The sequence below is a fragment of the Chenopodium quinoa genome, unplaced genomic scaffold, assembly GCF_001683475.1.
Source record: "Chenopodium quinoa cultivar QQ74 unplaced genomic scaffold, ASM168347v1, whole genome shotgun sequence".
NCBI lineage: Eukaryota > Viridiplantae > Streptophyta > Magnoliopsida > Caryophyllales > Amaranthaceae > Chenopodium > Chenopodium quinoa.
The window spans coordinates 10,541,829-10,559,410 of NW_018743292.1; the positions used below are offsets into that span (position 1 = coordinate 10,541,829).

Here is a 17,582-nt window from a genome sequence, read left to right on the forward strand (position 1 = left end):
GTCGATTTACAAGCATGTAAGCTCCACGGAATGAAAAGCCATGATTGTCATGTGTTCATGGAGAGGTTGTTATGTATTCCGTTTAAATTGGAGAGTCGGGTTTATTCTTTTCTACAGGTGCTCTAACATTTAAAGTTTATCGTTTTCTACATGTATAATCAAAGACGGCGAAGATTAAAGGGCAGCTCTCAACAGCTCATGAGCTGTTTATCAAGACGCATTTCAAGGACGTGCCTGGGAAAGGCACGGTACCAGTCAACACCAAAGCACAGCATATTACGGTATTAACTTCAATAATACTTACAACTGTTCTATGCATGTTATTAGAAAATAGCTTATTTTTGTGATTTCAAGGCATATACATCTAAAACAACCTATGATATGCATGTTATGACAAAGAATTGGTTCATTTGGTAAGAAATGTAGAAAATAGGCAAGTGATAGGTCATTTAGGGGTCTATTGGTTGGATTTTGGTCGTATTCGCTCCCAAACCTTTGAGACTTGTTTTTTTTTCTGATTTCAATGCATACACGATCCCAAATACCTATAATAGACATGTTATGACAAATAAATGGATCATTTAGTTAGAAATGTAGATAATAGGCAAAGGATAGGTCATTTAGGGGTCTATTGGTTGGATTTTGGTCGTATTCGCTCCCAAACTTTTGAGACTTGGTTTTTTTTTGTGATTTCAACGCATACACAATCCCAATTACCTATAATAGACATGTTATGACAAATAAATGGATCATTTAGTTAGAAATGTAGATAATAGGCAAAGGATAGGTCATTTAGGGGTCTATTGGTTGGATTTTGGTCGTATTCGCTCCCAAACCTTTAAGACTTGGTTTATTTTGTGATTTCAAGGCATATACATCTTAAACTATCTATAATAAACATGGTATGACAAAGACATGATTCATTTATTAACAAATGTAGAAAATAGGCAAAGGATTTTGATTTTAGCTTACATATTTAATTTGTGCAACTTTTCATATGTCTATCTTGTAGGAGGCCTACCAGAAGAAAGTTGAAGAAGCAAGCACCCAAGGGATTCAGAAGAGTCGAAATGAGTTGTACTGGGAAACTGTAGGTGGTCGAAACAAGAAAGGTCGTGTGAAGGGACTTGGCCAAGGTGCGGAGCTGTATTACGGCAGCCGGAAGAGTTCCAAGTCTTCCCAGCAGTACACGCCTTCCTTTCTTTCCCAGATGCAAGATCAGATGGACCAGAGGGTGGAGCAGAGGTTGGAGGAGAGGGTGCAAGCGATGCAGAGTGAAATGGAAGTCGAGATGGAGACTCGATTGGCCGAAATAGAAAGGAGAAACCAAGAGAGGTATGAAGAGATGATGTGTCGATTCTCCAGCAACGACTCATGTTCCAACATTCCACATCAGCGTCGAGACCCCACGAACGACGACCCAGGTAGCGGCGGTGCAGGGATAGGTACTGTAGCTTAGAATTTGTGTACATAATTGGACATGTATTTAGTTTTAAATTATGTTGTATAGTTGCACAAATTAAAATATATACATTAATATTATTGTTAATATATATATGAAAATATTTTCATATTTAAATCGTCAATTCAAAATTAACACAAATTAGGTGCAGGATATAGGTGAGCAAAATCGAATTAAATAATTAAATTATTGCTAAATTATTGCTTATTAAACAGGAACCTTCCGACGGAATTGTTTGTCGGAAACGTATACCTTCCGACGGATTAATCCGTCGGAAGCATAAGAGGTTCCAACGGAAATATCCGTCGGAAGGTATACGTTTCCGACAAACAATTCCGTCGGAACTGCCACTTTTCCGATGAACAAATTCCGTCGGAAGCCTTCCCATTTACGACGAAAATAAGTTCGTCGAAATGTTGCGACGGACTTTCAGTTTAAGTCAAAATCAGCTCCGACAGACGTCATTCCGTCAGAAAGTTCGTCGGAAAGGGTGCTTCCGACGGAATTTTCATTGGAAAACGTCCAATTTCCGACAAGGGTCGTTACGATAGACATCTTCCGACGAAATTCCGTCGGAAAGGCCGATTCCGACGGATTTTTCAATGTTTTCGACGGGATTTTTCCGTCGAAATTAAGTTGTTTTCTTGTAGTGAATTGTGATGTTTTGGAGTCTAGTGTGGGTTTTGATCCTAGTTACGCTTAGAGGAGCATGTGGGGGGCAAGATCCTTGCTGCTTGAAGGGTTGAAGTGGAGAGTGGGCAATGGTTGTGATATTAGTGTATGGAGGGACGCTTGGCTTCCTGGTAATACATCAGCATTTTTGCCCACACCCTCGGTGGATAGCGACCCAGACTTGAGAGTGGTTGATTTGATTGACCATGGTAGCAATACATGGGATGTTGAGATGGTGAATAATACTTTTGCTGCTGCTGAGAGGGTTGTTGTTCTCTCCATTCCTCTCTTTAATAGATGCCCAAGGGATTCTATGTTCTGGTGGTCGAACAAAAACGGTGAGTACAGCGTACGCTCGGGCTATTGGCTGGGCAAATCGAGTAGTCTACCGGGACTGGACAGCATATGGGATGATGTATGGAAGTTGATTTGGCACATGAGAGCTCCCCCAAAACTTTGTCACTTCATGTGGAGGGCGTGTAAGGGCTTCTTGGCTGTTCGAGAGAGGCTAGCATTTCGGCATATCCTAGAAGATAAAACATGTGTGATTTGCAGGAGAGAAGAGGAGTCCATAATTCATTCTTTGTTTGAATGCTCCGCTTCACGCGAAATCTGGGAATTGAGTCCTCTTAATGACATGGTTATGCAAGCCCCTAGGGAGAGCTTTACCACAAGAATTCTATGGCTGAAAACAAAGGTGACGAAGGAGGATCTAACCCACATTGCAATCTTATGCTGGGCCTCGTGGATGTGCAGAAACAAGATGATATTTGAGCACGAGACTATCAATCCTACAGCCATTGCTACGGACTTATCAAAAATGGTGAGTGAGTATAATAGATATGTAGCAAGAGTTCATCTTCTTGCTGTGAGGATGGCTCCTTCTGCTGATAATGGCTGGAAACCACCTCCCACGGGCATTGTTACGCTTAATTGCGATGCATTTGTGGGAGTAAAAACCCAGCTTGGGGTAGTGGGCAGAGACAATTCTGGCAACGTTCTTGCTGCTGGCGTGAGAAAAGGGGGTGAAGGTTGGCCTGTTGAGGTGGTTGAGGCTGCTGCTGTGGTGATTGGATTGAAGTTAGCTAGAAGATTGGGATATACAAGAATTCAAGTGGAAAGTGATGCTCAAAATGTGGTTAATATGATCAAGCAAAAATCTAATGAGTGTTCTCCTTTGTTCCTTATGATTGACGATATATTAGCCCTCTCTTTATTATGTGGTGTGTTCTCTATTTCTCATGTAAAAAGGTCGGGTAACATTGTAGCCCATTGTGTGGCAAGGTGGGATACTAGAAACAGTGATGAGTTTGTTTGTCTTAGTCCGTTCCTGCAAAGTCTATTGACTTTAGCGGAAATTGACCTATCTTAATAATTATTAATTATTAATTATTAATTATTAATTATTAATTATTAATTATTAATTATTAATTATTAATTATTAATTATTAATTATTAATTATTAATTATTAATTATTAATTATTAATTATTAATTATTAATTATTAATTATTAATTATTAATTATTAATTATTAATTATTAATTATTAATTATTAATTATTAATTATTAATTATTAATTATTAATTATTAATTATTAATTATTAATTATTAATTATTAATTATTAATTATTAATTATTAATTATTAATTATTAATTATTAATTATTAATTATTAATTATTAATTATTAATTATTAATTATTAATTATTAATTATTAATTATTAATTATTAATTATTAATTATTAATTATTAATTATTAATTATTAATTATTAATTATTAATTATTAATTATTAATTATTAATTATTAATTATTAATAAGGATATGAAAGTAATTTTTTATTTTTGGCGGAAAAACTGTTTTTTCAGCCAACAAATAAGACATTTACCAAACACTTTTTTTTGGCTGTTTGACCAAGTTGAAAAGCCAAAAGCAAACCAAAAAGCCAAGGAAAAACCATTTACCAAACAGGGCCCTTGACCCTTGTGTACTAGTTGATCATCATATATGCTATCCCCTTGGAAAGCTGATATGCTTCACTAATTTATTCGGGTCCCTCATCCATGTAATTTTTTACTTTGAATGAATAATCTAATAAACATTTAAATGCTTTTGATTGATTTTCATTGTTTCTATTGTAATAATGGCTCGTAATTGTATAAGATTTTATGACTTGTGGTGTTAACGAGCCAAACCTGCTTGTGAACTGCTCGTTCAAAGCTTAGTTCAAGGGGGCTCGACTTAATATCTTAACAAGCCAAGTCTGAGTCATAGCTGGCTTGGCTCAAAATCTCATGAACAAGCACGAACTTTTTTAATTTATATTAATATATATATTTTTTAATATATTTAAAAACTAAGGAATTACTCAAAAAAAAAATGACCAATATTTTTTCATCATGAAAATTTTTTACAAAGCGGGAATTATAAATCCAAAGACTTTTCGAACCCAACCACAAAATCAAACCTTTCCCGCGAACTTCCATATTTGACCCCATCCCGCCACGTTGGCAATCCGTGTTACTCCCTCTCAACCAATCAAAACACACCAAACCATTCTATATAAACCAAACTCACCTCTCATCTCTCGCAACAGTCACCATTATTAACCCTGATTTCTCTCACTACAACACCACCACCGCAATTCTCTTCCACCGATCATTTTCTCTCTCCTAGGGTTCCGATCTCAGTTAGGTTCCCGGCGACAATATGAGCGGCAAAGAAGTCGGCGCATCCACCAAAGGCGGCCGAGGCAAGCCTAAGGCTTCCAAATCGGTTTCGAGGTCGTCGAAAGCTGGGCTTCAGTTTCCTGTTGGTAGGATCGCTAGGTTTTTGAAGGCTGGAAAGTACGCTGAGCGTGTCGGTGCTGGTGCTCCGGTGTATCTCTCCGCCGTTCTTGAGTATCTCGCTGCTGAGGTATTTCGTTTTCTCAATCCTCTGTGTTTTTTTTAGTTCACCGCTTAGATCGTATTTTTTTGAAAGTTTTTGAAATTGATTTTTAGGTTTTGAGTTTTCTGAATTATTCTAGATTGATATTGAATTGATTTTTCTCGTTTGTTTTGGTTGATTTTTTTGGATTTGAGGAGTTTTTGAGCTATAATTTCTCGGCTTTTGATGCTAATCAATGTTCTTAATATTCCAAATGATTTAATTTAGTCACATGTATTAATTAATTTGTAGTTTTACAATAGATTCTGATTTGTTTCAATCGATTTTACTTCAAAACCTGCAAATTCGATGATTTCTTAATATGTCAATTAAACTTGATTAATCTGCAATTAATCATTCAATGAATTTAATTCTGCTGATATTTCACTTCAATTGAATTAATTTTTACCAAAATTAGCGATTCTAGGGTTTGTTCTAACAAATTTCTGGTAAATTGGAATTGATATAGGTATTGGAGTTGGCTGGAAACGCAGCAAGAGACAACAAGAAATCTCGAATAGTACCGCGTCACATTCAACTAGCAGTGAGGAACGATGAAGAGTTGAGCAAGCTACTAGGGCAAGTAACAATCGCAAACGGCGGCGTTTTGCCAAACATTCATCAGACTCTTTTGCCTAAGAAGATTGGCGGTGGTAAAGGAGATAATACTCAATCTCAAGAGTTCTAGAAATTTTTCGGATGTACTTAAAAACAAGGAAATTAAAACTAGTATAATTTGTTTTTCTTTTTTGGGGGATTTTTATGGGGGTTTTGGTTTTGGTTTCCTTCCCCTTTTTGTTCTTAGATATAGCTATCAATGGGGGTTACTGAGTATAATGTTTATGTAATGTAGTATTAGTAGTTTATGGGATTTTAATCATCGGGTTTTCTATTTTCTAATGGAAAATTGTGAATTTTCTGAATTGTTTTCATTTGTAGTCAAAAAGTAGTTTCTGTATTTATTAGTCATTTTGCACCATAGTGTTCCGATCATTTTGCCTGTATTTGAAAAACTTGCCATAAATCATTTTAAATCTTGTTTTTTTTATTGGGGTTGGCTGGAAAGGTTGACACTCTACATTAGGGTTAGCGCCTTAGCAGTGGGAAGCTTTCGTTTAGTACGTATTTGGAATTTCACATTTGACGGTTTTGCGCATCCATCTAATTCCAATTAATGTTAAAGGTGATCTCTTAATATGCTAGATTGCTAGGTGGACTTGTTGATATCATGTTAACCAAATTTATGGTATTTATTTTAGGTGGACTTGATATCATATTCAGAATTTTTTAGGTGGACTTGTTGATATCATATTAACCAAATTTATGGTATTTATTTTAAACTAATATTTAAACATTATTATCGCTTTTTAGAGAGCAATTTTTTAATTGGATCATTCAAACAAATGTTGAAGCATTCAGAATATTTCAGTCTAGGCGAAGTTATATAATATAGTACGGAGTATTTTTTATATAACATAGTAGGTAGTAGTTTACTATAAATATGTGACAAAAAATGCAATGTGTGTGGGATTTGTCTAATTGACATAATTTACTCAATAATTAAAGCACAATGATTGAATGATGATTTTTTCTTACCTACATTATCATCTACAGGATTTAAATATGAAATTGGGCTAGGCCAACCCTATGATTGGTATGGCCCAATACCAAAAGGCATAATATGTTGTGTGTGTTGTGCCATGATTTGTCTTTATTTGGGAGAATCACAATCAAGTCTGACACGCCAAAACAAAACATGTTAAGAGCAATGAAAATTGGTTTAGGCATGCAAGCACGACATAGTGGCAAGTGGGCTTAGATGACCTTTTGAATATTTTGGCATGGTATGACACGTAGCTTGTGGGCTAGGCCTAGCTAACCCTAAAGCATGTGGACTTCATTCGAGGCTTGGGATTACCCAAATCAATTTTAATGAATTTTAGCTTTTTTAAAAAAAACCTTTTTGAATAAATTATACTTCGACACTCCGTATATCAGAGTACAATCCTTAGGCAATTAAAAATTACACTGATTAAATAGTGGTTTTGTCATGTATTTTAAAATTAATACAAAGTACCATGTTAGATTATGCATTAAATATTTATTTTACAACCTTGTTGAATATATTTATTTTTGAAATATTAACCCACTTACTAATTGTGTAATCAAACTAAATTGTTTTCTTTTAAACGCAACACTTTTTATTACACGTTGTCAATGCGTTATTTCAATCATTAATATCATTTATTATTAACATGTAAAATTACTTCATATACAGATTATATATTAATAAAATATAAACTGACACGAATCTAAAAAGATCCACATGGCTATAGTTTTTCTTGACTATAAATTATCAAACCTAGTCAAAGTGGAGTACAATATATAAATAGTATAAAAGTCAAAATGTTGATTGTAAAAGGAACAGAGAAAGTATATACGGAGTATGACCTTATTATATGATTTTTTAAAAAATACTTCTTCCATTCTTTTTTACTTGACCCGCTTTGACTTTTACACTATTCATCACCTCTCCATTGACCGTATGGAAAACATATTTATGTAGGGTTTTTTTAAATTCGTCTCAATAATTACTATCATAATATATAACTTTTATAATCTTTACTTAAGAAGAATTAAAGTTATTGATCCTTAAATTTTGTATTGACAAGCGTGTCAAAAGAATTAAGTCAAGTAAAAAAGAACATAGGAAGTACTCTGTAAAAACAAATACGTGTTATCTTGTTAGGTGTGTTCTTTTCATTTGATTTTTACTTATCCGAAACTATCTTATCTTATCAGAACTTACCCGAACTTGTCTAAATTTATCTGAACTTATTATACCTTATTAAAACTCATTATAGTTGTACTCCGTAAATTGTACTCCCTCCGTCCCCAAAAGTTTGACCCCTTTTGGCCTAATTTTAGTCCCAAAATATTCATCCCATTTGCATTTTAATACCCCCTAATTTGCAATAATATTTGTGAAATTTTAGCTTCCCTATACAAATTTTGTTTTTTCTATATACTTTTATTACTTTCTCTCTCTACTTTTTTGCAATTTCAATGTAAATTTCTCTTTTCAATTTACTTTTCTTTGCTTCCCCATACACTTTTATACTTTCAATAACTTTCTTAATACCCGTGAAATCAACCCAAAAGGGTCTTTCTTTCGGGGACGGAGGTAGTATATAGATAACCCGTATCACAACTTATTTTTTTCCTGAACTCAACCTATCTAAATATTACATCTGAAATTAGTGAAAATAAGGTGAACTAATCAAAGACTAAATTTGTACGTTTAAAATGTAATTTTTTTCAAACTTTTTTTTTTTTTTTTTTTTTTTTTTTTACGTTAAATTTAATTACTCACTAATTTTGCCGATTTATGAATTTGACTCACAGGCAGAGATCTGCCAGAAATCTCTAGTAAACTTTAACATCAGTAACTTACAACAATACAAGTCCTTGAACTACAAGTCTTCCCTTATTCGAGTCTTCAATCTTGAAAAACCAAATCTTCTCTCTCCTCCCCCATCAATGGCGGTTCAGTGGGCTTTAGTCTGCCATGGCATAATCACAACTTTAGTGATAGTCTCCTTTTTATGTGGGCAATGGCCAATTTTTCAGGGTACTTTCATCGAACGCATTCACAATTTCATCACTTTTGGCGCCTACGATTATTTCCTGTAAATCTTCCATTCTATATCTTATTAATATTAATTTTATTTCATGGGTTTTGAAAATTGACCCTTCTAATTAATTTGTTTGGATTTTTTAGGAGATTTGTGGGATGGGTTTGTGGAGATCGAGGTATGAATGCAGTTCTGTCAGTCGAGTACTACTGTTGCTATCGTTCTAACCCTACTTTGCAGGTAATTTTGATTTTTAGAGTGATTTTAATTTATGTTTTTATAATTAAATGTTATTGTGGATTTGATTTTCTTAATTTTTGATTGGTATATTGATGTTTGGGGGTTTGTAATGACACTGGGGAATAATTAAGGGCAACTTTTTTGGGGTGGATCATGCTCACTTCTTTGAGTTGAGTTGGGTCAATTGTTCATTGGTTTGTATCAGTAAGGATTGGTAGTTTAATTTTGTACCTTTCATTGTATGTCCCGGCTATAATTCTTGTCTGATCATATGCAAAGTGAAGAGAACTGAGAAGTCTTAATGTAGGAGAATCGAATTCAGGTTGCCAATTTGCCTGTTCTTTTATGTAGTTCCTTTTGTTGTTGGTTAATGAAATTGGAGGGATGAAGTTACTTTATAGTATTGATCAAAGCTTTTACCTTCCCTGGAAAAAGATGCTCAGTGATTGGGATTTGGAAACTAGGAAGAATTCTGTGTATGATACTGTTTGATAATATTAGATGTGCACCAATATTGTTAACTTTAGAGATTTCATGCCAAAGTTTAGGCAGAAGGTTGGAGTTATAGTTTGATTTGAGCAATATTTCACTTTTGAATTTGTGAAGAATGAGTTAGTAGATTTAAGGGCAGATGTTTTTACTTTGAAGCTGTCTCTTGAGCTCATTATTGAGATGATTGAAGTTAGTTATTGAGGAAGTATGATGCAGAACTGAACTCAATTATTAAGTATATGTTGATGTATCAATCTCTAATTAATGATACAATGTCTAATTAATCAATGTTACGAGGGGGAAGAACTTGAATGCTTTAAAATTGAGTTAGAAGTTGAAAAGCTTGAAGTGTTTGGTCCTTATTCTTGAGGGTTATTTAGCTAAAAGAGCAGTTTTTCCATCATCAACTCATCATGGGTACATCGGAAATGGGTTTCTATTTTCCTGTCTTGATCTTTAAGTCATATTAATTTAAGGCCTTCATATATATGGGATGAACTTGACATGTACTTGGAAGAGACTTACAATAATGAGATTACTTACCACCTACTTCTTAGGCCTTGTTTGGTTGACAAATAAAAACATGGGAAGTTGAAATTCCTAGGAATTGAAATTCTTTGGAGTTGTTTGGTTGACAAAATCATGGGAAGTAGAAATTCCCATGAATTTTCACTTCCCACAAAATGGAGGTATTTAATTACCTAGGGAGACTTAGGTAAGTGGAATTTCCCATGGGAATTTCCACTTTCCATGGTTAACCAAACACAATATAGCATTTCCTAGGAATTCCAATTATATGGGAATATACATTTCCAAGAAATTTGCATTTCCCACATTCAACCAAACGAGGCCTTAGAATGTGGTTAGGATTAATTTTCTACAGAGGGGAAGGTCTTTGGCTTAACTTTAACCAATTTAGATTTCCAATTTGTTTGTTCACTTTTTCTTGCTCACTACATCAACCCTTTTTCTCTCTCTCTCTTTACTATATCATCTATTTACTTTCATTTTTACTCTCTTCTTCCACTACGTATGTACAATTTTTATTCAATTAGTAGTTAAGTACTCTTAACATCCATGCCAAAGTCTACTAATATTATCTTTGTGGGAGTGAGTAAGTTCTCTTGACCTCATGATCGAACTTGGATAGAAGTATTCTGAACACCTTGGCCTAATCTTTATTGGAAAGTTGATCTAACTATTCTTTCCATCTAGTCTTAAGACTTAATTCTCTTATCCTGAACAATGAAATATATTTAAAACATTTTGTCACACAAAGATATGTAGTCTTCATTATCTTGCTTTAAATTTCGAAAACGCTTCCTTTGCCTTTAATTTTGCGTTTTTATAATCATACTTCCCATCTTTAAGTAGCATTCTTGTATTTCCTCAAACCCTTCCTTTACCTTGTCATTTGACCATGAAGTTTAGGCCATGTAGCTGTGTGTTGCTACAGTGCCCCTGGATTCTGTAGAAGCTTATTTGTATCCTCAAATATAGTTGTATCTTCGTCCACTTGGAACATGGACCTTATGACCTCAACCTTTTGTATATGTTATTAATTTATTATCCTTTTTTTTTTTTTTTTGGTTAGTTGTTTGGTTTGAGTTCTTCTTCTTAGACTGACTTTACTGTCTATAGATATTGTCTCAGTCACTCAGTGTGTATATCCTTTTTTTATTTTTATCGGTAAGAAAGGTAAGGATTATATTGCATTCCATCAAATTTTGTACAGCAAGAACAAGAATCAATTAGGATGAACCTTTGGGAAAAACGAAAATTTCTAAAAAATAAAATACTGCCTTGGCTAAAAAAAGCCTGAAATAGACAATTACAGTCAATTATAGAAGGAGACTATCAAACCACACCATATCAGCCTATCTAAGAATATACTTTATATGGATTTACAGCTAGAACTCTATGCTTTACATCAGTTTTTGTTTTAATTAGAGTAATAGAAGTCTTTGATTAAAGACTTCATTCTAGAATTCCATATCTCCATATCTGGTAGATCATAGCCAGAGCATTGGTAATAATGGTGCTTCTTCTGTATTTAGAATCCCTCTGTCTTCATTTTTACCCTCACTGCACTATTCAGACTGTTGTGCTTAGGACCATTCCCAAGCCATTGAGATAGCTAGTCACAACATTTCCTGCTATTTGTGTTGTTAAAAAATAGATGCTCGTGTGTTTTAATCTCCACACCCTAGAGTAAGCAAGCACTAACAGTTGCAAACCCATATCGTTGTAGCCTATCTTCATTCTTCAATATATGTTTGGTAGCCAGTCATGTCATAAATTTATGCTTAGGGATCGCTATCCTCTCCAGACATAGATTTCCCAGCCGTACCTTTGGCTAGCAAGCCTCAACTCTTCATTAGGTATGATCTTACAGTTGCTGCAACTGCATCTTTCAAGGATATGAGAATCTGAAAGCACAATATGATAAATAAATAAATTGTATAAAAGAGTAAAGAGCTTAAATTGTAAAGTCAAGGACTTTTAAAGTAGACAGAGGAAATTCTGGAAGCAATTTGGAAATTCTGATCTTTTATGGGGTATGGCTATTGCTAATTGTTGGATCTTGACCATCTTATCGTCATGGTCCCTCAGACTTATATGTTAAGATGTCTTCAATTGATCTCATAGATAGATAGATGATTCTTTTGGCTATAGTTTACCTGCCTAAATTGTGACACAGGATAGATTAATTCTGTAATGCTGCTGTTGCCTTACCCTAATGAGCACTACAGCTATCTTACCTATCTCAACTTTTAGTTTAACTTTTAATCTTTGGTAGTTCATAACCCTTAGTATCTGTTTAATACTTCTGCTGATACATTCCAATCTTTTCTGAGACTTTGATTGGCATGTAAAATACAATTACTTTGCTTACATGATAATTGCTATTACTTTTTATGGTTTCAAAAATCATACTGTTATAGATCATGCATAAAATTGACTACAGCTTTGAGATGATTTTTTTTTTTTTAAAAAAAAAAAAAGCTATTTAGGTTAAGAAAAAATCATAATGTATTTCCTTTTGGAAACTTGTGGAGCTTGGTTGATGAATAATTGAATATGATGATTACAGAGTTCACAAGTGTTCTGTGATCTTCTTACTTTTATAGTCTCCTACACTATATAAATGTGTTAATTATACTTGAAATCTTTAGTCATGAAAATGCTTTCCTTTTCTTCAAGTGCATATAGCATATATGTTTCTAGTTTCACAGTGATTTGTTTGAGTTCTATCTCATAAATTTAATAATGAGGATGACATAATTGTGTTTTCAGTAAAGAACATATGCTCCCTTTTCTAAGTAGAAGCAATTTTTTTTATTGGGCCATATTAGGGCCTATGGCGAGGTTCATATTGTTAGATTATTCCTTAACACTAAATGATCAATAGTTAAACACATTTGTGATTTAGTTAGGGTTATTGAAAACCTATTTACGTGAATTCATTCAAAAGGTAGTGTGAGGTTTTGATGTGTGCAGAGTATGTATGACTGGAGTAACTCACTAAGGGCCTAAAGTATTCTTTGAATATACTTGATTGCGAGGATGATGGTATGATGTTAATTCTCTTATAAAAAAGGCTTGGAAGCAATGTTGTAAGTGTAAGACTTGGGGGAAATATTAAGCATATAGGCTATGGTTGTATTTTCAGTTTAATGGTGCTGAATGCTGATAGCTAACATGTGTGGAGCAATTTATTAAGAGTTGTGAAGTCCTGTTGAGATATTAATGAGATCTATCTTCTCATACTTTATACTGTCTCTGTGTTGGTGCATTGGCAGTGTTTACATGTTTTGTTTGTATAACTTGGAGACAGAGCCTATCCCTAATAACTGATTTTGCGCCTTTTTTTTACAGTGATTTATTTGTTTTTTTTGCAGATTTTTTACCTTGCAATACTTTCAACAACATACTACTTTATTGTGACATCTTCGTTTGTTTACATCCCTAATTATTATTTGGGTGAAATTCATAGGTAATATACCACCTGAAAATAATATACATAATGGATGTTATTTATTTATGATGCTTTTTAACATAATTTCTTTTGATTTGTCATATATATTATATGTTTTTGCAGGTATATAAGCGTACTGGCTGTTGGTGTAGGTGTTGTATTATTCTTGTTAACTAGCTTTTCAGATCCTGGAACTGTGACTAAGAAGAATGTATCCCAGTATGTCTCTGCGTATCCCTATGATGATGTCATATATTCAGAGAAAGAGTGTTCAACTTGCAAAATTTGGAAGTGAGTTACACCACTTTATCTTCTAGATGTTTTATCGTGGAGCTTGTGCTCATTGTTTATTGACAAGATCTCTGGTTGGTTTAGACCTGCAAGATCCAAGCATTGCAGTGTATGTGATCGTTGTGTGGCACGCTTTGATCATCACTGTGGATGGATGGTTTGTGAATTCCATACACTTTTCTTTTTTGAAAATGTTAGTGTTCAATTCTATTGACCAAAGTTGTTTTGCTGACCTGCAGAATAACTGTATTGGAGAAAGAAACACTAGGTACTTCATGGCTTTTCTTTGCTGGTGAGTATTTGTATGGGCAGTATCTGGTTTCTGTGCTGTGGAATTTATGATCTAACTTATACTGATATTAAGCGGGGTAGTGCTGGCGAAGCAGAGTGAATAGCATAAGTCAAAGTGCTGCAAGCCTGCAAGTAAAAGGAAAGGAAATGAAAGAAGTATATCATTTGATAATCTATTAATTATGAACTTAGACATGGGCCCATATAACAACAATACTTTGTGCTTGGATTTGGCTGTTGAATCTGGCCCTCTGTCTTCCATCATATTGGGGCTTTGGGGTCTATTTGGAGCTATGTACATGATGTAAGTTTATGATATATTTAATTTACAATGCTCGGTCGAAATAGAAGTTGAAGAGGAATTAGGATATGCTTTAGTTAGTATGAATGGAACCACAGTAGTACATGCACAAGTGCATAACTGGCTAAGAATGGCGGTATTACTCTTCTATTGCTTTAAAAATAAAATTTTACTTTTGAACTTTGGGAAGGTGAAGCAAAAGAGTCGTGCATTCTTCAGTTTTAACATGTGTTGTGTTCTTGCAGGCATTTCTTTCTTTGTCTATATGGAGCCATTGCGATAATTTTTATTCTGGCTAGTCGGTTGAAGGAAATGAGGATAATTCATATTCTGACAGGTTGATATTGTTAATCCCTGGCAATTTGCATGATGAACCTGTCTATTTAGCATATTGTTTGAAATACTTTTTTTCCCTTGTGATCTGCAGTCTACTATGGTGTTGAAAATTCAGTCCGGGGGTTAGCTCCTCATCTTGCACAGGTAAATTGGTTAAATTAGGCTAAGAAGCATGACATACTTTGATGATATAATATAGAAATAGTTTAGTCTAGGCTTTTTGTTTCTGAAGACCATAGATACCTGTGAAAAATGAGTGTCTAACCTCCAGATTTATGCAGTTAACCATTTGTTATTGGGTAAAGACTTACTTTTTCACCTTGGAAGATGAAACTCTAATCAATTTTGTCATGCAATGAAGCAAGGATGAATATGTAGATTAGAGGATGAAGAATAAAATTAAAGTTAGAATACAGGATGCAGTCTATGGGTAAAAGGAGCTACCCTGTTCTGCTGGTTATGGATGTATTGAGTTGTTTTGTTTTTTTTTTTTTTTTTGATTGGAAGAATGATTTTTGATGACTTGCCGGCTTCCTGGGTCAAATTCAAGAGAGGATTGGATGGTTCGTTAAGAATTGGACATACAAACAATATAGAAGCTAAATGTCTAATTGTACTATCAGGATTCCATTGACACAAATGGGAACCTGAATAGGGTGGCCCTTTTCCTGACTGTTGATTTAGTAAATTTGCCTGATTTTTTTTATTTATTTTTTCTATTTTTTTTCAAAAGTTTTTATTCTCCAACAACAACAACAACAACAATAACAACAAAGCCTTAGTCTCCAAATGATTTGGGGTCAGCTAACATGAATTGTCATAAGGAACCGTCCGATATAGAAAAAAGGGAGATGAGATTCACAGCCGGTTTCAAGCCCGGATAAAAGAGGAGAGTTGCGTAAAACTTAGTCACATGTTATGGACATGAATCGAAATTTATTAATATTCCAATAAGAGTAAAAAAATCCATAAGTAAAAAATTAGAATGATGGAGGGCCTGAAATCCATTAACTTTTAAGGAGGAAAAAAAAAGGGAGTTTCATATGCCTGTTACGCTTTTAATCTCATAAGAAGATGCCTGAGGAAGCCTAATATTGAATTTCTGAAATAACCTTTGGGGTTCAAAAGGTCTCATATACTGTTACCGTTGAGCTCTAAAACTGAATCAGATCTCCACCATGTTCTCTTTTTAAGGAGTACAATTTTGGCATTTACACATTTAACCTAACTGTTTTGATCTGTTTTGATATCCCTGTTCACTTCCATGCTTACATGTAGTGTGTGTTTAAATTTCCTGTCTATGCACTCAAACAGTCAGATTACTGATTCTTTCTATTCTTCTCTGTCCTTAAACAGTGGTTGTTGAGCTCCTACAACACTCAAATACTTCTGATGGTGTTTCTTGCCATTGTCTCTTTGCTAATGGCTGCTTTCTTCGGCTACCATGCAAAACTGTGTTTTACAAATACCACTACCAATGAGGTATGTCCGATTGTCCGCTGTCCATTGATTAATACTATGTAATAAATACTTGAAAATTAAGGTTTGGGATCGTATGATGCTTCTTAATTGGTAGTTCAAACGGTATGCCTTAACTAATTGATTTTGTTAGGGGGATGGGCGGTATTAAATTATTTTCACTGGTTCTTATGGTTGAGTGAAGTCCTTGGGCATAAAAAAAAAAAATGTCAGGATGAATAGTGCTGTTGTAGTAGTAGCTAAAGGAATGAGCTACATACTTGCATCATGTACTGTAGGGCTTAGGGTACTGAATTTTAATCTCTCATGGAATGATTAAATGCCTAAGTAATTGCTTGCCGTAGTTCCTAAAACTCTAGGTGCCCTTGATAAGGGAAAATGAATGGTCTATAAAAGGTAGGGGTCGCTGGAGAAAAACAACCAGAAGTCCTCTTCTCTAACCTCTGTCCCCAAACTAAAAAAAAAAAACCCAACTATAAAGGGAATAAAAGGGAAGATCCAGGAGCTCTTATGTTATCCTTTTGGTTCTGTTTTGTGCAACCAGACATACAAGTGGCAGGATCATATAAGCCTGCAGAGGAAGATAAATGAAGCAAAAGCCAGTGCCGCGGCCCTCAAGGCAAGTATTAGTGGACTTAACTCTGAAAGCAAGCCTCCTGAGAGCAAATGGAAATCCTATTTCAGAAGGTCGCCTTTGAGAGATGCAGAGGCAGTGGTAACGAAAAATATTTATGACAAAGGAGTTGTTCATAATCTTTGTGAGATTATCTTTCCCTATTCTACAAGATCCTCATTTGTGCAAGCTAAAGAAAAGTCTGGTTAGAGGGAGAGATGTACATTGTTGTATAATTTATAACAGTTTTGGAATTTGATATGCGCTTCAAGGCTTCAACGTGGGATGTAATTTAAAGGACGGGGAAAGGGTTGGGAACTTAGCGGTGCTCATATCCTTTTGCGTATACATTTATTTTTATAGGAGCTAGTTTGTTTGAGCATGTGGTGATACTTTTGGACCACAATGTATTAGCTAGTCTGTTATAGGAGCTATACATTTATTCTTTGCCGATAAGGCGTGTAAATTTATGTTAAAGAAGAGCAAAAATAGGGAATGTTCGATTAGTGTTTATCTTTGCTTACTAAGACTTATGTAACGTTTAGATATTACGGAGTAGAATTTACACATTATAAGAAAGTTTAGTACTCTTAAATTCTTTTGCTGATAATATACATGTACTTTCTTTGTTTTCTTTTATATTCTTTTGCTGATACACATGTACTCTCCCCATTTTCTTCTAAATGCTTTTGCAGATATGTATTAAACTTGAAATCCACCTCTTAGACTCCAAAAATTTAATTAAGTCATTTATTTAATAAAATATTATTTTAAATATATTAAAAATTACACTTAACGGATTTAATATGTGATTAGCCAAACCAAGCCACAAATTACTTAGCTTCACCTACATTTTAGAGTTAA

The 17,582-nt window shown here is 34.3% G+C and overlaps 2 protein-coding genes across 2 annotated transcripts; both read left to right on the forward strand.

The window, feature by feature from the left end:
* Window positions 1–4,705: 4,705 nt before the first annotated feature.
* LOC110736979 (histone H2AX) lies at window positions 4,706–6,065 on the forward strand. Its single transcript, XM_021917322.1, has 2 exons — window positions 4,706–5,049; window positions 5,531–6,065. Exons 1-2 carry the CDS (start codon window positions 4,843–4,845, stop codon window positions 5,747–5,749), a joined length of 426 nt encoding a protein of 141 aa, XP_021773014.1. The 5' UTR covers window positions 4,706–4,842; the 3' UTR covers window positions 5,750–6,065.
* A 2,175-nt stretch (window positions 6,066–8,240) lies between these two features.
* Window positions 8,241–17,313, forward strand: LOC110736981 (probable protein S-acyltransferase 17). Its single transcript, XM_021917323.1, has 10 exons — window positions 8,241–8,750; window positions 8,843–8,936; window positions 13,331–13,425; window positions 13,531–13,698; window positions 13,783–13,855; window positions 13,938–13,990; window positions 14,536–14,627; window positions 14,718–14,770; window positions 15,983–16,108; window positions 16,650–17,313. The coding sequence occupies exons 1-10, from the start codon at window positions 8,602–8,604 to the stop codon at window positions 16,926–16,928; spliced, it is 1,182 nt and encodes a 393-aa protein (XP_021773015.1). The 5' UTR covers window positions 8,241–8,601; the 3' UTR covers window positions 16,929–17,313.
* The last annotated feature ends 269 nt before the right edge of the window (window positions 17,314–17,582 follow it).